General features: G+C 35.2%; 1 protein-coding gene across 8 annotated transcripts in view; it reads right to left on the reverse strand.

The window, feature by feature from the left end:
* Nucleotides 1-26,545, reverse strand: part of BTRC (beta-transducin repeat containing E3 ubiquitin protein ligase) — a 161,705-nt gene that overhangs the window by 93,851 nt on the left and 41,309 nt on the right. For 6 of the 8 annotated variants that reach the window (XR_006739261.1, XR_006739262.1, XR_006739263.1 and 3 more), the window contains exon 2: nucleotides 22,278-22,385. The exons of the other annotated variants lie outside the window; for them this stretch is intronic. Coding sequence is in view for 3 of the 6 variants with exons in the window: in XM_045568584.1 (XP_045424540.1) it covers nucleotides 22,278-22,385 (108 nt within the window). In the remaining 3 variants the exon portion in view is untranslated. The remainder of the gene's footprint in view (nucleotides 1-22,277; nucleotides 22,386-26,545) is intronic. 8 annotated transcript variants of the gene reach the window in all.

Below are 26,545 nucleotides of genomic sequence, written 5' to 3' on the forward strand. Positions count from 1 at the left end.
AAATAAATAACAATTCACCAGGGGGATTTGGGGTACAAAGACATATAAAACAAAAAGCTAAGGATACCTATTATGTGAATAAAAATATAACTAGTTTAATTTACCTCTTACCTTTAAATCTATTATGAATCTTAGAAACCTTTTTTTTTCCTTCAAGATATTACCCTCATGATCATGTGTTTAGGACAGATCCTTATACATCACAATTTTCTTTGCTACCATATTTACACATTTAATCCAGAGCTCCTCTGCATATAGTTTTGTGTAAATTAAAAGGCAAACAACATTTGCTTCTATAATGAGGACATCTGCTTATTTTTGTAACTCAAAGACCTCTGCATTACATAGGTTTTTTGATTTCTCAAAATAAGGCTAACTATAGAATCCTTAGAATGTACATCAAAATCCTTTTTTTTCTGACAAATTATTTCTGTCATCCTTGTTTCTGATTTTTTTCCCCTGACTTTCATCACTTTGGATCTTTTCCTTACTTTGGGGTTGCCATTTTATTACAATTCAACATCTTCAAAGAAATTTAAGGTTCCTTTAAACTTGATAGACTGTAAATGAAACCATCCCAAGTAAATAAGTACATTTCTGAAAACCAGATTGGACTGGAGTAAAAAGTTTAAGTGCATATTTCTACCATGAACTGGCCCTTATTTAATCATTCTCTCTTTTTTTTCCTTATTATTGTGAAATTATTATTCTATAGATTTATTATTATCCTGTGGCCTTCCCCATTAGTTATACAGAATCTTAATGTCTTTACAGGTCTTTAAATTTGCAAATACCATTCCTCTCACTGATTTCTATACATTTTGGTTCCCAAGGCTGTAAAAGAAGGCCTCACACAGGTTTTGAAGGGTATGCTTTAAAGACCAGCAACACATGGAAAAACAAACAAACCAAAAAAACCCAAACACCATACTTTATATCACCTTCCTTTCCTCTTAAAATGCTAAGTAGACTAAATACTAACTATATTCCTTATTTGGAATACTTGAGTTTAATCTGTAATTTTTGCTTTTACTGTAAATCCTGCTTTCTCATTTTCTGCTGATCTCCACTATAAAAATGAAAAAGCTAGAATGAGAGAAAATATGTTTTTAAACAGAAAACAGCTAATATAACTCATATTGACTGAATTCACATAGGTCTCTGAGTAGCCATACACCAAGGTAGTAGGGGCCTAAAGGATTTAAAATTTAAGTGAGAAACCTTCTATTTCTAAGGGTCAAAGGTTATAAGTACCAATTCGTGTCTTCAATTTTTCATTTGTTAATCTCACCAAACAACAAAATGAAAATAAAACCAAAACTGATTAACTTGGAGTTTGACCAGGAGTAGTTTAATAAATTTATTTAGGAAGATGGCTAATTTTACTGCCCCAGGGATAAACAAACCTTGTTGGGTTTTTTTTGCTGTGGTTTAAAATAATGCCCTTTGATGTGTAAGTAACAGATTTTTCTTTTTCTCCAAAAGAAAAAATTGCTTTTTTCTATAGCAATGTAAATGGTTTCTACTTAAAGGATATGCTTGTGTGTCACTCTAACAAAATTATTTATCTTAAGCCTGAGGTCTTAAATTATTGGGATACTATAAAATGGCTGTATACCTCTAATCTTCCATTTTGCTAACTATATAGAATTTTGTTTGTCACGTTTGACAAATCCTACAATTAATTTGATTATGCTGTCATTACTTTCCATACCATAACTATCCTCAATCTAAATAACAAAAAAATCTATATTATTTTCTCAGAATTATCCCATAAACCACTTAAATGATTACTATCATTTAGCAGGTATAAAGAGTTTTCTTTGGAAATATTAATAATACTTGTTTAAAGAAAAAATAAGTGAGAAACATTAATCCAAATGTTCCCAAATTATTCTGTCTTTGATCATCACCTCAATTTTAAAATGGCCTTTTGATTTAATTTAATAATCATTTTAGCACTGAAATTCAAACTGGGCTAATTTTAATCAATGATCTTTTAACATCTGTTATTAGCTATCATGAATAGCATTTTGCTGTGTTATAGAATGAAAAAACTGCTTCACTAACAGATATCAAACATTAATTTTAATACTATAGTAGTTATTTTTATAGTACAGAACCCGTGAATACCATAATAGCCAACTTTGGCATTAGAGTATGTCCTGCCAAAATCCCCTCCTGCAGAAACCAATGTACACCTTTTGCTCCTGCAGACAATGAAGGAATACTTGACTTCAAAACCAGTTTGCCTATCACTGACTGTTGTACCAAGGACATTCTGGGTAGTGGTCAGTAAAGAAAGCATGGCCATTTCTAAATGCCAGTGGTTCCCAACATCTCCTTTCCTTCTGAGTGGAGTGAAGTCTGAGAGCACTGACTGGTGGGTCATTCAACCCACGAGGGCCTGGAAAGGTTTCAAGAATAACAGAGGTCATGTAATTGCCAAAAGAGCATTAGCCACTCAATCATAATGGATAATTAAATGACCTACATGATTCCTGAAATAGCTGCTCTATATTTGGTCTATTACTTGCGTCCCCCAAGATAAGCTACTCATCTGGTCTGCCTTGACCCGCAAAAGTCCAACCTGTGCTGGAAAACTAGCTGCATGCTTCTATTGCTTTGTAAACCCCCTGCAAACCTCCCCACCCCCCTTGGTCATGCCCCAGACTCTGCTTTCAAGAGGACACACATAAAAAATCAATCTTGTATCCTTCTCCCTATTGTGCTCTCTAGAATACAAATGACTAAAGCAAAGAAAAAAATTAGTAAATTCCTGGTATAGATCTTTGGGGGATAAAGGGAAGAAACATAAGAGCTACAGAAAAGGAAAGTCATGATATATATTTTTTTAAAGTTCTGCTCATATGCCTTCAAAGAATTTTACATTTGATTATAAAGCTAGTCAGGGATTGTTGTGGGCAGCACGTCATTAAAACTCCAATTGCCTAGACTGCATTTTTGTTGGTGTGGGCTATTAGAATGTTTCCTGGCCTAGTTTTTAGTCCATACAGAAAGCAAACTGCTCTCAACAAAATGAAATATACACAGCACCAACTGTTTATATAACAGCAGGAGCAAAAGGAGCAAGACTTTATATGCTTCAAATTCTCATCTCTGAATAGTTCAACAGTTTCACTAAAATACTTTATCAAAAATACAACCAAATAGAAGCGAGGTGCATGAAATAGCAAAAATATATTGGAGAATTTGCTTCTTTAGGAGAAACAGTCTACCTGTGGCCCTAGAGGTAGCTGCACGTCTAGTAAGCACTACAGAAAGAGGCGAGAGAGACAAGTAACCAAAGACAATCTCACAATAATCGCAAGGGAGAAGGGATGTTAGGGACAAAAGAGCTCACATTTAGAACAACTTGGAGGCTAGTAGGATTTTTCCGTTTCCACAGGAAATTATGTAGCTTGCAGCTACTGACTATCCTGATCTCTTACTAGTACATGAATGGCTTATTAAACCTAGAACATATCTGTTTTAGTTAACTTCTGTGCAAGGAGGGGGGTAGAGGGGGAGATGAGAACAAAATGTACTTAAATGCTGAATTTTCTCTCCAGGCTGAATGCCTTTCATCCAATAAGACATTCAAAGCAGTGACCCAGCAAATGGATTGAAAAAGCAATCTTCCGTCCCAGTGCCACATTATCATTCCTATTCAGTATTCTCCATGAGATATCTCAATCAGCTGTGTGTAAGTGACAACGCAACCCATTGCTGGGTTAATTAAACATTTGACTTTAACACCCTCCCCGTCATTAAGCAAATAAAAACAGATAATTCAAACTGCACTTCATCCTCAGGGTACACAACACACATGTCAAAATTAAGAGAGTCCAAGGCCTCTGGGGAATTCTGTTGGGGCTATAATCAGTTTAAATCTTATCTGGTTTATCAATTATTCTATTGATTAAACCAAAGCGATTATACACAACTCCTCTGCCACATGGGATTGATGTCAGCAGAGCAAGAAAATAACTCCAGGAGGTTCCAAACTGATTTAAAAAGAGACCATCAGACAGACCAATAATAGTCGATTATTACATACCAGTGATCCATATACTGAAGAGTTGATTCTTAGTTTCAGGCAGGTGAAGTGAACTGTTTCCAATCACTAATGTCCCTCTGCTATACACCTTACAGTTGGTTTGAATAAATTTATGTCTTGAAAGATCAACATATTTTCTACTGATTTAAACAGAAGCTAGGATACTCAGCAGTTGAAATATGCTTTATAGACACTGACCCTAAGTTCTAACAGAGAGAATCTCAAATAGAGAAAACTAAAATTTTTCTAATCTTTTCACCTGTATGCATGTGACTAGTAACATGCAGGCATGAAAAGGGATATACTTGAGAGCTAATTCTCCTAAAAAATATAATAGCCCAGATACTCCAATGTCCTAAAAACACCATATTCCTGAAAAACAGAATCTAAGAAATCAGAAAGACCTTACCATAGATATAGAGTCATGATTCCTTTTATTAATTGGGGGGGGGGGCAAACATCTTCAAAGCCATTAATAACATTGAAAATATAGAGCTATATCTTCAAATGAAATATTGATATCCTCACCCTAACATATCAAGTTTCCACTAGAAAATTCTAACCACAATTTAGATACCCTCCTGTCCATTCATTGTGTAATATTCTTCAAATGTCTAGAACCCTTATCACCTCAAGGCCATGCCCTATTATATATGAGAAAAGCACTAATAAAACCTACTAACAAAGGTGGCGGGTGGTAGTTAGACTACTCCACACCTGAAATCTGTGCACTCATAGCCATGGTCTTCAGAAAGGAAATTTGTTCACGGCTATGTTGGCACCACATGTGCATTCAACCATAATTTAACTTATCTTCTTCAGATTTTTTGTTTTCCGGCAGACTAAGAAACCTGCATTAGCATGCTGTATTCTACACTCACCACTAGAAATACTGAGGGTGCTATTTGTAATTGTATTCTTTTTAAGAGGTTTATTCTCTGCAGCTGTTTTCTGCTTGCAGTGTATTTTGTGTAATCAGCACATCATCATAAATACATTGGCTGTTCCCCTGAGGGTAGCTGTCAGTGTTTAATTTACAGAACAACCTGGCCAATGTGAATTTTAACACTACAGCACTATGGCAAGGAGTTACCACACTCTGTGAAAAACAGGTTTCTATGAATTTTTATATCAAGAGCTGGTCCCAGGACAATTTAGGTTCTAGAAATAGAGTGTTTAAAGAAGCACTTTATTCCTTGTATGCAATGGACTCTTCTCAATTTATATAGCCTTAGAAGAAGCTTAGAACTAACTACCAAAGAGCAAGTGGGTACCACCAATTCTGAAGACAATAAGGATTAAAAATCTATGACCTACCAGGAGGAGGCACTGTAACAAATATCACCTATCTCTCTAAGCTACATGTAAAGCTATCACAAACATCACTGCTGACTTAGAAGGTATGTAAAGGCAGAAGGAAAATCATTTAAGAGACAGACAAGTCTGAAGTATGCATTATCACTCTTTTTTGCTGGTAAGTATACTGTTTCCTTAGGACTGCTACTAAGCGAGACCTCTAGCTCAATAAGGGGAAATATTGATGAGATTGGCTGGGCCCAGTGGCTCCTGCCTGTAATCCTAGCACTTTGAGAGGTGAAGGTGGGAGGACTGCTTGAGGCCAAGAGTTTTAGACTGCCTGAGCAACACAGTGAGACCCCTATCTTTACAAAAAATAGAAAAATTAGCCGGACATGGTGCTGTGCACCTGTAGTTCCAGCTACTTGGGAGGCTGAGGCAGAAGGATTACTTGAGCCTAGGAGTTTGAGGTTGCAGTGAGCTATAATGATGGCACTGCAGTCCATCCCAGGTGACACAGAGAGACCTCATCACAAAAAAAGAAAGGAAAAAAAGGAAAGAAGAGACTAATGGTTATTAACAGTGGTAATCCCCCCAAATTATATGCATAATGACTGTTACACAGGTTCTCAATAAATGTCTAGTAAATAACTGTAAGTACTCATGAGGACAGGGTCTGAATCTTAATTTCTGTCTAATACTTTGTACAGCACCTGACACATAGAAGGTACTCTGTATACTAATAGAGTTTTGGCTAGTTGTAAATGGCCATGTTAATTATGAAGCTTTAGACCTGTACACTATGAAAAGGATTTTGCTGATTTAGAAAATGCCCTTAAGGCCAATATAAAAAGTACATATCATATATTTTAGTGATTTTAATGACAGCTGTTTGTACAAAAAACCTAAGTTGCTCAATCTTACAATAAAAAATAGCCTACAAAATATTGCCATATTCAAACTCTATCTTAATAATGAAGATCACAAAGAAGAAATTAAAACTTTTCTATGCTTTATACTTGTTTCTTTTATATGAAAAAATTTAAAGAGATAGTTTTAATTGCTCAGAAAGGTAACAATAGCACTTTTCTATTACTAAAGTAGTTTTATATGTACACACACATATTCCATAAATCAAGTAATTATATACATGTATTTTTCTGTTAGGACTATTTTTATAAGTGAGAATGCCTACAGTTAAACTGAATCAAAATATATTTCATGCTCAGTTGTCCTCAGTATATCTGCTTTTAATGTTGTATAGAATTATATTTTTGTGATGTTTTACAAAATCATTAAATTGTGACTAAGATTCTTTTTTTAAAAAAAAGAACAAAATTACCTACTTAACTTTAGAGAATTTCAAACTTGCCCAAGTTTGTAGTAAAGTTAAATTTTAAACTATTAAGCAGAATAGAGATTTGTAGAATTTGCTGATACTGATATAATTAAAATATTTTTCTATAACAATTTCTCATTTTCTATAAGCATAATCATATACAAGCAAAATTTGATAACACCTTTAAAGTAACTGACATCAGTATTTCTAAGAACCAGAAAGAAGTTCTATTTAAGAATACAAACAATCCCTATATTCATCCTTTCTATGATGTTAAGACATTTCAAAAATGTAATTCCTTTTTACATTTATAACATATAAAGAGCAAAATGAGAAAGAACATAATCCACTAACTCAATTTTGATTTTTTGTCACCAATTAAAGGTTAGAAATTTTTAATTAAGTTGAATATTTACAACTTAGTATTTCATAAAAAACTTGAATGCCTAATAAAACATATCTTAATTTTTAATAAGGAAATTTATCACATTCTTATTTCAATTTAGAATTACAAAAATACATCCTGGGACCTTTTGAACTAAACTGGATGGGGTTAGACTGAGGTCACACTGAATCAGATGACTGCATTCTCTCTTCCCTGGAGACCATGTAGTAGTTCCATAGGCTGCCATTAGATAGCAGCACAGTACACATCATCAGTCATGTCTCTCAATCTCTTCCCGTTAAGGTTGGAATTATCTCAGTTACATTCACACACACACACACACACACACACACACACACACACACACACACACACACACACACACACAGATTCTAATTCAATTAGTGCAGTCGGCAACTCCAGAAAAGAGTAATTCAATTAGTGCATTGTGGAGCTCTACAATATCTCTAAGCAGATGTTCACCATCTTCAGGAACTGGAGCTAGGTTTAAAATACCTGTACCATTCAGATATGCCATGACATTATATCATTTGTCAAAGTGCTTACATATGCTTTCCTGGCTTCAAAGAAAAGGTGAGGAAACAAACCCAGGCTAAGTTCCTAGAAATTTTCCTATCATCCATGCCAAAGAAGTATATGCAATTTCTGGCAGCACATTATCTTATCCAAATTATGTTCAGAACAAGATGTGTCTATACTGTATTCTACATTATTATACATTTTTTTACATATTGTATTATTACAGACTTTTGCAACACAGCCTCTAGTTATGCATTGTAATGAGGATACTGTCAAGGTAGGACATGTTCCTAAGGAAAGACAACAGAATGCTAACACCAAAATAGGAGGTTATGAAAATGGCAGGAATGATTACAGATATATTCCAAAGAAACACTAACAGAACCAGAAACATTTAACTTGGGGAAGATATAAGCAACAGGATAGCTATTCTCAAACATATAAATATATGAAAAAGAGAACAATTACTTTATATAACTACAAAAGGCAGAATTAGAATCAGTGGGTGAACAAGAAGTTTAGTTCCTTCTTGAGGAAAAACTTTCTAACAGGACCAAGAAAGAAGAAAACAAGGTGCTTCAAGAAGTTTCAGCTCACCAATAATGCAATGATCAGACAAAGATTAGATGACCCCTGCCAAACACACTTCATAAAGGATTCCTGTGTTATGTGACGACTAGATGGCCTTTTGATGTCCTGTCCACTGCTAAAATTCTATGATTCTATGAATACACTGATTTTTGCTCATAAGGCAAGCATGGAGTTTTAAGTAATAAAGCTACTCATTATTCTGGAGGTGTAGCTGTATAAAAGCCCATAAGCTATGAGGCATTTTCACTGTAATTGATGCATTAATAATATACCAAGGGAAGAAGAAATTTTGCACAGTTTCTCTGTACTAGATTTAGGAGACTCCATAAATGCAAATATTTCCACTCTCATTTCCTAGATAAACACTTGCATTCCTCTTATTCTTCTAAGATTAAAAAGAATGGTTTGTTTTCATTCATTCTCTGGAAATCAGCCAATGAGAAATCAATTTCTACAAGAATGATTTTTGAAAACTCCCCTACTGAGTCAAGACAGTGGGTTCTCATAGCTTAAATGCAAATCTATGTCAATATTTATGCTTTAAAAATAGAGCAATAGTTAAAAACAACAGTAACTAGTTCTTAATATCCTTTCCTTTGGTCTTACTTTCTGAGCACTGTATTTTTAAATGAGGACATAATTCTGGATAGAAGGGAGCAGGACTTTATTTTATAAATATTATCTCCTCTCCTTCCAGTATGACTTCAAAGCAGGAATTAAGAAATGTCAGGAGTGATTACCACCGTTTTTCCAGTGCATTTTACTGTGTATTCATGGTAGAGAACATTTCTTGCCTTTCACATTTGCAGAGGAGAGGACTAAGCCAAATAATTGTCCTTAAAAACCATCAATAAAGGCCGGGCGCGGTGGCTCATGCCTGTAATCCTAGCACTCTGGGAGGCCGAGGCGGGTGGATCGCTCAAGGTCAGGAGTTCGAGACCAGCCTGACCAAGAGCGAGACCCCGTCTCTACTAAAAATAGAAAGAAATAATCTGGCCAACTAAAAAATATATATAGAAAAAATTAGCCGGGCATGGTGGCACATGCCTGTAGTCCCAGCTACCCGGGAGGCTGAGGCAGTAGGATCGCTGAAGCCCAGGAGTTTGAGGTTGCTGTGAGCTAGGCTGATGCCACGGCACTCACTCTAGCCCGGGCAACAAAGCGAGACTCTGTCTCAAAAAAAAAAAAAAACAAAAAACAAAAAACAAAACCATCAATAAAGATAAATTGAAGTACTATCAACACACAAACTCTTTTCCATACTCCAGAAAAATCGCAAAAGTCATTCATTCTCAGTTAAAACGTTACTTGTTAAGTTCTATGCCCACAAAATGGATGAAGACAGAAGGACACATCTATCAACAGTGCTTCCTTAGAAAAAGAAAATTTTTTAAATATATTTGTTGTTTTAAGATGTATAACTTAAAATCGTAACAGAAAACTCATTATATTACTACCAAATATTTTCCAATAAATATATGTTGGCTTTCACAACAAAGATTTTCTATTCATGTGCCATTAAGTTGGACTAGTATAAGCACAATGGTTCTTCCATATTACCTATTCATGAACCTTTTTACTACTAATACAAATAGTAATACAAATTTTGCACATTTTTTAAAAATTTATTTTTCTTGCCAAAATTTTTAAGTCTTTTCATAATTTGACCACTTGTCAAAGACACTGGATAATTAGAGTAATAAATAAAATAACTGGGGTAATTTTGATTTGACTGGCAATACTGCCATATAGTAGGCTATCAGTTTAACAAACTATGTCACTGCATCTCTCATCTGTACCCATTACAGCCTTCCCAACTTCCTGCCTCCACAAAAACAGAACTGGGACCTAACCTGTATCTTCCTTACAACAGGGTGTTCCATAAACCCCAATATCAGTAATATACTAACCCAACTTTAATCTCCTTTACCCATACCTCACAGCCTGTGTTTATGTTTCAGTGTTAAGTTTATTTGCCTCCATCAGCACCACTTCTAACATTGTCCCTTTTTGTGTATCTAATGCAACTACTTCCAACCTTATCAATGAAAGTGGACAAATGGAGGAGAAAGGCATAAACTGCAAACACCTCAAACAAGAAAGGTTGCTTAAAAAACCAAGTGTCACATTCTGACAGTTCAATATTTCATAGCCAATACAAGGAATGTGCAACGACACTGCAACTTTAAATCTTTTCCTTCTATGTCAGTCTCTCTTTCTCTCATTGTAATGCCAAAGGGAACAGCAATCAGAGTGGAGATGTTCAACGTGATAGAGGTCAGGACACCATCGGATCAACGTACCAGAAACACGACCTTGTTTATTTTTTTTCCACAGTATTATTGTTTACAGGGTGCTTTGCTCGTGTACCTTGTGGTTCTTAGCTAAAAGATGAAATTACAGCCCAGGATGAAGCGCTCAGGCACACATCCAATTTGTGTTTCCATCTCAGAAAACAAAAAGCTTCTAAGGCCCTCAGGCTGCCATTCAAACTTGGAGGCTGACATTTTTAACAGCATGAACCAGAGACTGGCAGAGAGAATGATCTAATGCATTTCTGACTTGTCAATCAAAGATCTCACCTCTGCTGTCTTGTAAACAGTTGGGGGCCATCTAACTACATTCATAAACCTAGGGAGAGCTTACTGCCAGCTGGGGTGCTGGAGCCACATGCTCTGGCTTCAATTCACCAAAATCATGATTCAGTTTTAAAATCTCACTGTAAATAGTCCATAGGCACACTTCCAGGACTACTGGAACAGAATCAGAGTAGGGAATACAAAAGAGAATCTGGTCAAATACTGTGTTATTTTCAAGTTGATGGAATCCTGTACCCATTTTATCCTCATTTTACAATTCCCCTCAAAGGATTGTACTATGAGGGGGCAGCTAAAATGCTTAAAAAAATTAATGACCAGCCAATTAAAAAATCTAGGGGAAATATGTTAATATTATCCAAAAATTTTCCTTTGTGGTTTATTATCAGTGAAGAAATAGGTACTCCTCAAAATAATGGCTCATGTAAAGTGTAGAAATTGCAATGAACAGCATCTATATTTTAGTAAAACTAATCATGTATTCTTTCAAATATAAAGCTGCTCACGTTCCTATACAAAAGCTTTATATTTACTAGTTTGAAATAGTGTAATATATACAAGTATGTGTTCGAAACATGGAAAGATAAAATGAGATGACTTATCCTGGTACTCTGTCCCTATTTATGATCATCTTACCCAACACACACAACTAATTAGACCCAATTAGGGTAAAACTTGAACTTTTTACAAAAGGATCATGTATGAAAATGAATATTCCTTTTCTTCATGTCAATTTTACAGGGCACAGAAATTCAGTTTAATTTATACCAAGCCATAGATACTAGGTTTGTGGATTTGAACAAAGGTCTGAAGGATTTGAATGGCACACCTGAGAACTTTAAAAGGCAGATGACAGATAACCTAGCAGGACAAGGTACACTGCAAAATCCCTTTTCATCATGATGTACTACATCCCAGGCTCAAATAACTATTTCAAAATATAATAGACTTGGTCTCCAGAGGACTGGTCAAGAGAATATAGAAAAGCTCAAAGCTACTCAACATCACTCTCAGGAAAAACAAAACTCATATGTATCAGCTCCCAATAGCAATGCATTACAATTCTTAGAGGCCTATGCAGTTAAACAAGTCATGAGATTGGACTTTTTTTTTTTTTTTAATGAGGCACTTGTAAATAATTTGAGTTTCTTTCTTCATGAAAAATGACAAGGGAAACAGTTTCCTGAATTTTGTTGATCTACCAAATTTCCACATCTTGGCGGCGGACATAAAATACCAAGTCTGGAAATGCACACAAGGACAGAGCAAAACAATAAAACACTACCATATAAAGCAGAACAATAGTGAAAGAAGGTACAAATGGCTGTGGCAGTCACAAAACATCCAATAACCATTACTGAAAAGAATCACAAAAAGAACTCCTGTGGTACTATGGCCTCTACTCAGCACAAAGATGGCAATAATAAGGTAATCTCAGAATATAAAGAAAGTAATATGTACCTCTTCAGAGGATACAGGTAAGTCTTAACTGCCCATAGCAAGAATTTGTCTCATACAGATAGTATATCCACAGAAGTTCCCATTACCTCTTAAAGTTTTCATCAATTCCATCCTTCTGGTTTGTGCTTCACTGGGGCAACTTCAGTCCCCCTGTGGTACCTGTACTCTCCCTTCTGCCATTAAGGGTACTGTTGAAGTTAACGCAATTAGGAAAAATCCAACATTATTCAACACAAATAAAATAAGCAATAAACCCTCTTGGTGGAGTGAAGAATTTAATTTTTAGAATTCATCATGAAAAATTTAAAGAACTTTTTTTAAGGAAATCTGATTGTCTCACAAGAAGATGATTTGGTATACTCTTTAGGTAATGCCTGTAAAGGAGTATTAGCTGCATCATAGACATGTCAAAATACTCAGAAATAGAGGAATCTGTTACTATAAAATGTGAAGTACTTATTTAAACAACCAAGCAGGCATCTGGAAAGACAAATCAGCCCAAGATGTCATTTCTCCAAGTAGACTATTTCCAGGATAAGGTAAAATGTAGCAAATTCAGGTCATCTCTACTTTTCTTACTGAGATGTACATAAAGGTTATGAAGAGTAGAAGGGGAAACAACAGATTTCAATATTAGCGTAAATATTTTTAAATCCATAATTATACTTTTTGGGATATTAACTTCAATCATATATTTCCAAGATTTTGCACATGTACTTTTTAAACTCTGTGCCTAATCAAGGCTCAAATAAGGGGTCACTTTCAATGTGGCTAATGATTTCCATCTTTTCTCTAGACTGTTGCTTATCACCATCTGCATTTCAATTTTCCCAGTGTTTATTCTTTTAAAGAATAAGGTAAAATGCAATAAAATAGTAAAATAATTGCATAAATATATACTGCTAGGAAAAGAAAGATGTTGACATCATTAAAACTGATCTGTTAGCTGGCTGGCAGTGCCACTATAGCTTGAAATGTGCACTTGTTCAGCAATGAGAGTGAAAATTAAGCATACAGAATCCAATTCAGAGGTGATCATCATAGTTTGAGATATATAAAAGCCAAATGTATAAAATTTGAGGAGTGCTCACAAATCAGACTCAGCATGTTTTTCTCTTTTCCATGTAAATGTGTGGTCTTTGGAATGGTTAATTATCATGATTTCTTTTTGAATACAGAACATTTGTGTGTATTCAGCAATTCAATGTTTTCCTCTACAACATACATGCTACTTGATACTTTTCTTCAAAGTATCTAAGTCTATTCATTAATTCAGAAAAAGTATCAAATATTACACTTCACACTGGAAATATGAAATGAACAAAAACATAGTCCTGCTCTCAAGAAACTCACAGTCTAATAAGGGAGAGAGAAAAATATACAATTATAATAGCTTATCAGTGCTAAGACAGAGGTACCTATTGCATGCTCTGGGTACAGATGCTCTGACTAGTTTCAGGCAAAGAAAGTAAGTATCAGGGAGGGCTTTTATCCTAGCTCAACTTAAGCTAAATATTGAAGATTAGGAATTAGCCAGGTAGATAAAAGCAGAGAGGGGACAAGGGAGAATAGATGTTTAGCTTAAGGTTCTCCAGGTAGGGAGCACAGGATATGCAAAGACACAAATGCATAAGAGAACACTGCACCTTCAGGGAACTGTGAAATTTGAAATGGCTAAGAATAGTATGAGAGGGAAGTGGTGGTGGGATATAAGCTAAGTTCAAACTTTGTTCCATTTAAAAACATGTGCACAACTGTCCAAGAGATAACAGTAACCAAAATCAGTGTTACCAGCTGATGACTGTAGAATTTGAGCAAGAACATGATATAGGTGAAATTCAGAAAGTACTAAGTATCACTGAAATGGTAATATGTGGGAGGACATTTAAGATAGTTCCTTTCTTCTTTCTACTTCTCTGTATTTTCTACAATTAATATTAAATTTTTTTATATATTTTATAATTTTATAATTAAAACGGTAATAAAAATATTTAAAAACAAAACAATTGTCTGGACACGCCTATGTGTGTACATGCATGGATAAGTCATTCCAAATCAAAGGTAACTAACATGTTAACAACAATTATCTTAAAGTAAAAGGATTATGGGTGATACTCTCTTGTTTAAATATTTACCAAATAATTTACATATTCCACAGTAAACAATAATTAGTTTTATAAAAGCCAAAAAAAAATTTCCCCACAAAACAAACAAAAACATGATTGTCACTCTCTGCAAATCCCTAAGATAACAGATATAGGTAGGATAAATATGGGTCAAATATTAACACGTGCACAAAAAATAACTAAAATTTTTATTATACAGCAATTGTGCTGTATAATATGAAATTATTCATATTCAATTCGGGGACCATCAGCTAGGGCTACATAAGCATTTTTGTCATAGGATAATTTTCCTGATGGCATTATTTTGTAATAAGATTTGAATGTTAATTTACCTTCAATGTGACAATCCATGTTCCCCTAAAATCTCAATTGTAAAGTTAAGTCTTCCACACATATACAGAATAATGCTTAATTTCCCTAATAGTATTCCATTTTAACATTTTACTTTGTATGTGGTAAAATTTAGTCAACTTGTAAGCATTTTTAGGTAATAATGTACATTATCTCTCCTGAATTTAACCCCCAACAACTGCAAGCTTTGACAAAGGACCTTAGCTAATTTTAAAATATCATATTTTCACTTGGCTCAAGACTTCCTTAAAATTACTAGCTATACTTGACACCTAAAATATGCTAAGGTCATATACATCTACTTATATTCTTATTGTTAGAATTTCATTTCTCTTTCAGTATCTAAAGAAAAATAAAAAATCCTATTCATCTGTTTTTAAGCACTTTCTCTCCACTGCTCATTCTCATTTAATATTATAGATTATAAGATCACTATTTGCTGAGGATTAGCAAACGATTCCACAAAATACATCTACTGTTAATCAATAGAAATCCTCTTAATCACTTACATACTTTCCAGAATAAACCAATGGAATGATGAAAATAAAAATATGTTCAAACTAAATGTATCCTCATAGAATCTATTTAAGCAATTTTTCAGCATCTTCTCTGTCACTAGCTTGAAATGTGCAGTTTGAAATGTCAAAGAACAAACCATCCCGATGTTGTAGTTTCAATTTGAGTTACTGAGGATAATCTAACAAATTCAGCAATGGCCTCATAGTTTTTCCTTCTCTATTGTTATGAGAATTTTGATTTCTTAAGATGCTTAGAAAAAAACGCCGTGAGGCTATTGCTAAGACATTTCCTTAAACACATTTGTCAATATTAGTAAAAATAAGTATTCCTACTGGGAAAACAACTTTGAAGTATGACTTGACTGTCTCTTTTAAACTTAAAAATATACTTACTCTATGACCCAGCAATTCCACTCTCAGGTATTTACCCAAGAGAAATAAAAATACATGTCAAAGAAAGATTTACACAAAACTGTTTTTAGTAGCTTTCTTCATAATACGCAAAAAACTGGAAACAATCTGCATACCTATCAATAAACAAATGTATAAACAAATTGTGGTGAACTAAAACAATGGAATATATTCAGCAATTAAAAAGAACTACTGATACATAGAACATGAATAAATCTCAAAAACATTATGCTGATAGGAAGAAAAGTGACACGAAAGAATGCATCTTATATGACTGATTTATATGAAGTTCAAGAACAGGCTAAACTAATTTTGAGTGACTAATCAGAACAGTAATTGCCCATGGGGGACATGTACTAACTGGAAAGGAGTGTAAGGAAACTTTCTCAGATTATGGAAATGTTCTATTAAATATATTTTGAGATTGAGGTAGGTTACACAAATGTATACTTCTGTTAAAACTCATCTAAGAGTACACTTAAGAGCTGTGTTTTTCACTATACGTAAATTTTACCTAAATAAAAATCTAAGTAAGTAAAAATAAAAACCAAATCAGAAAGATACAAATGTACTAAGATTGTTATAATTCCTGTAGTGGGAATAGGAAGTACTAGATTCTGTTTCTGCTTATTAGTCAACCAGCAACATCAAGCACATGTGTGTGCTGAGCCTGACATAGAACAAATTATTGAATTAATAGGATAAAACCTGCACATAAGCCCATGACTTCCGTTTTTGCTACAAAAGATATAATAATGATCTAGCTGAAGATAAGCCAAGAAAAATAAATATTCATAGTTATAACAATGTTGGGAAAGCAAAATTTTCTCATCAATACCTGAACCAAAAGTAGGCTTCCTTACAATACAGAATTGGACTACACACTATGAAAAAAATAAGATTTACTAGCATACTGTTTTATAGCAAAGTAGACAATAGCATTTACTGGAAGCCTTCAAACCTAGTCCTCCATGCATTTTTTTTTTTTTTGATAGTCTCACTCTATCACCCTGGCTAGAGTGCAGTGGCATTATCACAGCCACTGTAACCTCAAACTCCTAGGCTCAAGTGATTCTCTTGCCTCAGCCTCCCGAGTAGCTGGGAATACAGGCACGTGCCACTACACCCAACTGATGTTTTCTATTTCTTGTAGAGAGCAAGCAGCTAATTTTTTCTATTTTTTGTAGAGACGGGGTCTCGCTCTTGCTCAGACTGGTCTTGAACTCCTGGCCTCAAGCAATCCTCCTGCCTTTGCCTCTCAGAGTGCTAGGATTATAGGCATGAGAGCCACCATGCCCAGCCTCTCCATGCATTTTTTCCTAATAAAACTCAATCCGCTAGACAGTGTTTTAAGGACTTAACATAAACCAACTCATTTAATCCTAACATCAACCCTATAAGATAGCTACTATTATTATCCCCGCTTTACTGATAAGGAACTTGAGGTATAGATAGGTCAAGTGCTTACACAAAAGTCTTACCTAGAAAATACCAAAGCCAGGCTCAAATACCAGGCAATCTGACACCAGGGACCATGTTCTTAATCATCCATACCATACACTGACCTTTGGGGCTTCATGTGTAAGATGTTGCTTAAGCATCTTTTTCTGCCTATGCCACACAATTTCACTCCTGCAATATAATTCAGGCCCACACATCCAATTTATTCTTGAATCTTTCAGAAAAATCTCTAAACCAATCTTTCTCCAGATATACTCCAGAAGTAGTAACTTATGAGGAGTTGTGGTAATTTTTTAAAATAAATATTTGTTAAGTTTTGATCAGGATCAGATAGAGAATCTGATAGGATCTGATCAGGATCAGAATTCTATCCTACTGACCCTTTCATTTTGCCTAAAGACTTCAGATCACTTTAGGCCAAATAAAAATTTGAATTGTTTTTGGTGTCTTGGTGTCCAAGTCAGAAGATTTTAACTTGTACAAGTTTTAATTATGTATGATTATTTTTACAACTTGTCTAATTATAGTCCAAACCATCCATTATTCACTGAGCACCAAACTACTAAAAAGCACTCAAGGGGGCACTGTGGAGGTCAATAGATAAGAAGCGATTGCTTCTACTTTCAAGGAATTTTTCTAACATAACATTTCTCAAATTAAGCTAGGATATATTGACTACCTAGGGTCTACTGAATTCCCATGCCCACATCCAGGGGTAGGAAGCAGCATGTAGGCAGCAATGTATAACAGTCCTATCTCACTGTGGTTTAAATTTGCATTTCCCTGATGACTAAAAATCTGTGCATCTTTTCGTGTGCTTATTTGCTATTTGCATATACTCTTTGGTGGTGTATCTATTCAAATTTTTTGCCTATTACTTTATTTCATTTATTTTTGACACTGTTGCACCACCTGAAGTGCAGAGGCCTCTTGTCTCAGCCTCCCGAGTGGCTACAACTATAAGTATACGCCACTGTGCCTGGCTGCCCATTATTTTATCAGGTAGTTTATCTTATTGTAACAGTTCTTTATGTATTCTGAATACAAGTATTTTATTAGATATGTATCTTATAAATGTTTTCTCACAGAAGTTTTCAAAATAGTGAAGTCTAATTTATCAGTTATTTTTTTAAGGGTTCATATTTTTTGTGCCTTATCTAAGAAATCTTTGCCTAACCCAAAGTTGCAAGTGATTTTTTTCCTCCTACATTTTTCTGTTAGTTTTATATTTTAGCTCATATTTAGGTTTATAACCCATCTCAACTTAATTTTTGTATATGGTACAGTGTAACAGTTGAGGTTCATTGTTTTGAATATGGATATCCAATTGGTCCGGCATGATTTGTTGAAAAAACTGAGACCAGTGGATTTTAAGATAACACAGGAAGTTCACTGATTAGATTTCAGATCCTATACTGCAACTAATCTTTAAGAAATTACAATTACCTGAAGAAGGTATCAAAATGCCTTTCCCTTTTCAAACTGTGTATCTGTGCCAGGCCAGATATTCCTCATATATTTCAACCCAAATAACATATCACAGCAGATTGAATGCAAGAGCAGATATGAGAATCCAGCTGTCTTTTATTAATCCAGATATTAAGGAGATTTTTAAAAATGCAATACAATGCCAGTCTTAATTTTGGGGGGAAAATATATTTTTTATACAAATGTTATTTGTATCATATGCCACAGGTTAAAGTGAATTAATAAATACTTAAATTTTTCTCAGTTCTAAATTCAACTATAGTAAATATGAATAGATAAAATCCACATAAACAAAAGCACTTTAGGGTACTTAATAATTTTTAAGAGTACAAAGGGGTCCTGAGGCCAAAACCAAGTTGCCATCATCTCTCTCCTCAATTACTGAAATTATCCTTCTTATAGCCAGAGTAATACATCTAAATGCATCTTCTCATAGCCAGAGTAATGAAAATATTATCAGATCAAACTTGTGTTTAAATCCCTTCAGTGATTTACTAATCTTAGCATCAAGACTACCTACTTTCTTTTTTTTTTTTTTTTTGAGACAGAGTCTCGCTCTGTTGCCCTGGCTAGAGTGAGTGCCGTGGCGTCAGCCCAGCTCACAGCAACCTCAAACTCCTGGGCTTAAGCGATCCTACTGCCTCAGCCTCCCGAGTAGCTGGGACTACAGGCATGTGCCACCATGCCTGGCTAATTTTTTCTATATATATTTTAGTTGGCCAGATAATTTCTATTTTTTTAGTAGAGACGGGGGTCTCGCTCTTGCTCAGGCTGGTCTCGAACTCCTGATCTCAAGCGATCCACCCGCCTCGGCCTCTCAGAGTGCTAGGATTACAGGCATGAGCCACCGCGCCCGGCCAAGACTACCTACTTTCGATGGCCCACAAGTCCTGAGTGATCAGCTTCCCTAGTCTTTCTTCACTCCATTCTCCCTTTTTTATTGTCTCAAACAATGATCTTGTTTTTAGTACGATCCTTAAATGCAACAAGGCTCACCTGTCCTTGGAGTCTTTGCACTGGCTCTTCCTTGTGCCTGAAATGTCCCCTCTCCTCTCCTCCCTTTTGGCTTGTTAATTCCTATTCATCCTTCAGATCTTAAATATTCATTACCTGGCTCTCCTCACCCCAACCCTCAGGTTAAATCAGGTCCCTCTGTTATATATTCTTACAGCTACTTGCACATTTTCTTCATAGAATTTATCCGTTTGGGAGATAATGTGATTTTTTTTTTTTTTTTTTCTGAGACAGGGTCTTGGTGTCGCTCAGGGCTAGAGAGCAGTGGCATCATCATAGTTCACTGCAACCTCAAACTCCTGGGCTCAAGCCATCCTTCTGTCTCAGCCTCCTGAGTAGCTGGGACTACAAGTGCACCCCACCATGCCCAACTTTCTATTTTTTATAGAGATAGGGTCTCGCTCAGGCTGGTCTCGAACTCCTGGCCTCAGCCTCCCAAAGTGTTAGGATTACAGGCGTGAGCCAGTGTACCCAGCCATGATTTAATAGCTCTCTTGCTCATTTCACAATACAAATATAATAATCATGTATAACTATTAAATAAAATTTTGCCTATATATATCCAAGATCAATAGTTTTTATCAGATTCTCAATGGGCTGCATGATCACTGTGTAGTAAAGAATTAACCTCCAAAGAGAGCTCTGGTTTTTGCCCTTGGCTACTAGGGCAAAACTACTTGTCTCTAGGTCCCTGGAACTCCTTGCCTGACAGCTTTAGTACTGGACAAATATGATTCATGTTGGAGGTGTTGAGCACAACTTATCAGTTCCAACAGCAGAAAGAAACAGAGACTAAAGGCATTAGTGTTAGCTATGGGAAAAGGGCTGGAGACTAAAGGTCAGCCACACGGGTATTATGTGATTGCCCCCCAATGCAAACTCTAGACACCAAAGGCTTGGGTGAGTTTCATGGTTGGTAATGCTTTGTGTTTATTGTCACACACTGTGGCTGGGAGGCCGTAAGCCATCCCTACCTAACTCCCATGAAGGGAGGATGATAGTAAGTTCTACAGTTGGGACTCCTCCCAGATTCTGCTCTATGTGTCTCTTCTTTTGGCTATTTTTAACCTGTATCCTTTCCCTGTAATAAACGGTCGAGTGTAATTGTTTTCAGTGAGTTCTGAATCCTTTCCAGCAAATTATCAAACCTGTGAGTGGTCATGGAGGCCCCTAAACTTGCAACCGGTTTCTGAAGTGGGGGAATTACAGTTCTCTCAGACTTTGCAGACTGGCTAAACTCACTGCAACGCAAAGAAGTTTAAAAAACCAATAGGCTAGACTATGGTTCCTCGAGGGCAAAATCCTATGTCAGTTTGATACATAATTAAAACATGAGAAATTTCACTTTGAAATAAATAGACACTCTCTGGACATCAATAATCTCTAGTAATAGCAATCATGTTTATGATGATGATGATAAAAAGCAGGAACCATTACCGCATGCCCTTACTGTAGTATACATTTACAGATAAGCAAACAACTTGTTCAAGGTCATACCACGAGTGACAAAGACAACATTTAAGACTTGATTTGACTAACTGTAGAGCCTACACGCTTTACTATATGGTATCTCACAGTACAAGCAAATGAAGTTTAATATTAAATTTTGCAAAGGAAAAATTAAAATTTCTACCATTACCATTAGTAAAATAGCATCATTAAAGACTAGCAACTGTTAGTACAGGTCAGGAATATGGAATACTTAAGTTCCCCCCTTTTAAGTAAGACTTAGTCATAAGCATTCTGCTACTTACAGCTTGTCTTCAAAATTCTTCTAAATAGAATATGAACTACATAGGTTAAAAACAAATATAAAAACAAATTTGATGTGTATTACTATAAATGCTAAGCATAAATTCCAAATAACTGAGGTGGACAGATAACACTCTGGCAAGAAAACTATCACATAGTACACACTAGATTACCCTAATCTGTAAGCAATGGGCACCAAGCTTTTTCTTACATTTTTGTCTACAATTTTCCATTTTCTTCTTCTATAGCTTTCTCTCACATCCTAGAACTGATCTCCTGGCCTCTAAGAAAGGCTGAGGGGAACTAGAATCCATCAATCCATGCAAGACCAACTGGACTGTCTCAAGCAGAATATTGTACCCAAAGGTCTCAAAGGCCTTTTCACCTTGAAACTAGAACCATTAATCAAGACATAAATAAAACAGTTTATAGAAAAAAATACATATACAGTAGTGTAATAACCAGAAGATACTCTGAATAGAGCACTTTATATTTTCAGTAATTGTAAAAAAAAAAAAAAAAAAAAAGAAGATGATGCTCAGGCAACTGATTACATTAATTGGCTATATGTAGGTCCAGAACATTACATATTGAATTGTTATTTATTGAGATTACTATCACACTGCTACTAGATATGCAAACCGACAGTCAAATTGTGCTATGTCAATTTTAGCAAACCAATCATGATAAAAATGTCTTAAGAGTGGATCGTTCTGGACCTACATTAAAAATTAATCATTAAAGGAGTATTGAGTGATATGAAATACAGGCAATATATAGGAGAAAAGGTGAATATAAGTAAAGCATGGGAAAGGAGGAGGGACATACTAATGAATTAGACACACACACTAATGCCCGCAAATAACCCACAGAGACAGAGAAAGTACCTGGAAAGCTGTGAGTGCGCCAGTCCCTGGGTTATACAGGCATCGCAGCGAAGGCATGCTGTCCGCCAGGCTGGAGCAGCCCAGCCACAGAGACCTGGGCATAGAGCACTGCAGAGAGAGGACAACTATGAGATGGGACAGCATGAGACAGGATGGCACAGATTACAGGAATTTTCAAGGCTTGGCTGAATGCAATATTCCAGTTGCAGCTGGCCTTTATGACAGAAACATCTTCAAGAAACATACTACTTATTGGTTCTAACCCCAGAGAGAAACGCAAAGGGGCACTAGTGGTCAAAAAGCCCTAGGGGTAAAAAAGAAGTTATAGGTCAAAAAACCAAATTTTTAGGTGAAATTTTTGTCCCTATTCTTGTATGTATGAGTCTAAAGGAAATCTACTTCTTAATTCAATTGATCAATTCTTTTCTTCTATGTACCTCAACTCATTTCCCATAAATTCACCATAGGGTGAAATATGGCACAGATTAAGTAGAAAGAGGAATAGAGTTCACCACAGCATTATAATATTTAATAGAAAACAAAATACTATAGGAAAGTGAAGATTTTTGTTTTCCTTAAGGAAAAGAAAAAGTATGGTATCCTTATGGCTTTGATAGCAGCCAACTCTGAACAGTTTGTATACGTTTTATGTATCTTGTTAGACTGCTATTCATTGACCAAAATGCACAGTTACCATAGCAGCTGCCTCTTCATCTTTCCAGATGGATTAAAGTGGGGATGGGGCAAGAAACAACCCAAACAGAAGAGAAAACAACAAAGAAAAAAGAGAGACAGGGACATAGAGAAAGAGAGATAGAGAGAAAACTCAAAAAGCTGCTGGTATTAAAACTTTCTAAACAAAAAAAAAGTACATGCAAATGTGTGTATATATAGAGAGAGACAGAAAGAGAGAGAGAATTAAGTAGGGAAAAAAGGTAGAAAGTACAATTTCTAGTAACTCTATATAAATAATATTGGCATTATTGCACCTATAGCTTATAAGACAATATACATTTCATAACAATTTTTACATTATTCATGTTTCTCTAAAAGTACTCGAGACTCAAGTTTTGTCCCATCAACTTGAGAGTGCTATTACAGTCTAATAATAACCAAAAAACTAATTACCTAATCAGAGCACATATAAAAACAGGAATACATATTTTTAAATATAATGGTCAATATGGGTGACATTAACTTTAAATTACAGATTTTGAAATATTTAATATCATAGGTTTTTTTTCTCCTTCTTAGAACAGTACAGTTACAGGAATTAATACTTGGAAGCAAAATGTGGTATTCATTGTTGACACCATTTACAGTTGATAAAAGGATAAAGGGCTGCAAAGAACTCCAAAAATTGATCTGACCTAGACCCCTGCTTTCAGATCATTATTCTCATTTTATAGTTTAGGCAATTGAAGCCCAGGAGAAATTGGTATTTGTCCATGATCATGAATTTATACAGTAAAGAAGTAGGGACTAGAATCCTGGCCTATTGCTTTCTAGTACAGAACTCTTTCTCCTGCCTCCATCCGTCCCCAGGTCATAAAGTAGACATCAGGCTTCAAAAGAAAGGTATCTGCTAAAGGCATTGCTGGACAACATAACAAGTAAAACAGCTAAGCTGCTTTGAACTACTATAACAACCTCCCAACTTTGTTTACTGTTTCCAATGTTTCTTCACCTCAAGCTACAATCCATTTTACAAACAGCAGCTAAATAGAACAAATAATTGTCTTCACTTTCTTTTCATGTCGCTTTCATCAATAATTCATAATGGATCCCCTATCTGCTGTATGACATCCAAGCACTCTATCAATCTGAACATTTCTCTGCTGCCTACGTCAACGCACCTTCTCTGTCCTTCCAATTGACCCTGGCACTCTAGCTAATATTTAATATTAATATAATTAACATATTAATTAATATAACATTGATACTTTGCCCAAATTCTCATCTTACTCCTACTCCTTTAAACTTGTAATTGCCTTCTCCCTCTCACTCTGCCAATCCACATCTGCCATTTCCATGACTCCTTAAAATTATGTATACTAATTTCAGTCTCTTCCAGTGCTTCTTAGTATTAATAGCAGAGATTCTCATATAAGAAAAAGGCAAGAGAAGAGAATGAGGAAAATGGGGTAAAAAAAAAAAGCTTCCTTCCCCTTGAGAAACACTGTTCAACTGCTGTTCTACACTGGAAGCATCAAGAATGCTTTGCTAAAATGATTTCTAAGTGCATGACATTGAAGTTTTCCTAAGGCTAATTTTTTTTTTCTTTTGAGATAGAGTCTTGCTCTGTTACATGGACTAGAGTACAGTGGTGTCATCATAGCTCAAGTGGTTCTCCTACCTCAGCCTCCCAAGCAGCTGGGGACTACACACATGTACCACTGTGTGCCTGGCTAATTTTTCTTTCTTTCTTTTTTTTTTTTTTTGTTGTTGTTGTTGCTCAGGCTGGTCTTGAACTCCTGGCCTTAAGTGATCCTCCCACTTATCCTCCCAAAGTGATCCTCCTTAAGTGATCCTCCCAAAGTGCTGCTAGAATTACAGGTATGAGCTACCGCTCCCAACCACATAAAGCTAATGTTTTAATCATTTAGTCAATAAATATTTACTGAATGCCTTCCTTGTCATACATACTATTTGTGGGCACTAGGACTAGAACAACAGACCAAAAAAAAAAAATTACAAAAATCCCTGTCTTCATGTAACTTACATACTAGTGAAATTCTCTCAACCTTAAATTCTTCTATATTAAAAATCCTTAATGTAAAAGAAATCCATTGTTATGACTATCTCTCATTGGTAATGAGAGACAATGTACATTATTAAGCAGCTGGCTAAAGTTGTGGGTATGTATGGATAGAAGAAACTCTTTAGTCATTCTGAAGTACTGAATTTGAGAAAAACAAGAAAGATAAATGGGAGGGAAAAAAAGGAGTATGGAAATACCGAAGAGCAAATAATGGAAGAAAATGGAGGACGCACTGGAAGATGGTTTGTCACTTCTCCCTCTTCCCTTCAGAAGACCACATACTTCTAGCCATACTGAAGCCACCTGCATGATGTACAGCACCGTTGAGTCTAGAAGCTAATCAGAAGCTCTTCATCCACAGATTTGGGACTCCTTTTTTTTTAAATTAAAATATATACATATTTATTTGTATTTGTGAATGTTCCTTTGTAAGTTTTTAAAGGCATTCCTGTTGTGAATGATTTGTCTTTTCCATTTTACATAAGAATCCGTTACTTTTGTGACATGTACTTGATAAATTATTATCTGAGTTTCCTTATTGTTACTCATTCTAAGCTGTTCCTCATTCATTCATCCCTATCCTCCATCAAAACTCCTAACAACTAAGAATCTGAAAGGGCTTACTCCACCCCCTAAACTAAAATTCCAAAATAAAATTATAATCAATAATGAGCCACACACACCCAGGAAAGATACTATCTAGACATACCAGTGTGGTTTCCAAAATAGCATTAACTTGCAAACACCACACAGAGGATGCATTCCCGATTATTACAAGTCAATTGGTGTGGGTATGAAAATTGCACTTGAATATAGTCAGATGTGCACATTACCATAAGATTTTACATATTATGGCTCAATTTAAAAACTAATTTTCAAATTGGTTTGAATTGTAACAATTAATCCTAGCCATACTGGTAAATGCCACTTAAAAGCACTGAGGAAAAAATATAATTACAAAATAAGTGGAGTAGGCTACAACTTTTACTCTACCTTTTTCCCTTTTATCTTCACATTTAGGAATATTTTCTAAATGAAGGGGAAAATCAAAGGAAATTTGGGCAATAAGTAACAGCAGAAAGGACTACCATTTTGTTCACTATCCTTATGCATTCTATATTGATTGGTGAATTTCTGACAAAGATGTAAGACTTTTTTTAATCCTTCAACATTTAATAAATAATGTCCTTTAAAACTTATCTTTAAAACACCCAAAAAGTACATAGTTTTCTACTTAATGTTTAGGCTGCTGTTCCTGTTTCTCCTTCCAAATTATATTCAAATTCCTGCTATTTTCTTTCTACACTTAGAAAAAAAATTTAATTAAAAAAGAGCAGGTTCTAAACTAAGCTACAATCCAGGCACCACATTCTCATATTTAAATATTTAACTTATATTAACTGTTAAAGAACTTGTGAATCACCTACTCCTTAAATGCAATCTCAAAACTACAACAAAGTTTAGTTAATAGATGTGCTTGCATCCTACACAAATCCCTCCCTGCACA

Source organism: Lemur catta, chromosome 14 (genome assembly GCF_020740605.2).
Source record: "Lemur catta isolate mLemCat1 chromosome 14, mLemCat1.pri, whole genome shotgun sequence".
In the NCBI taxonomy this organism is placed as follows: domain Eukaryota; kingdom Metazoa; phylum Chordata; class Mammalia; order Primates; family Lemuridae; genus Lemur; species Lemur catta.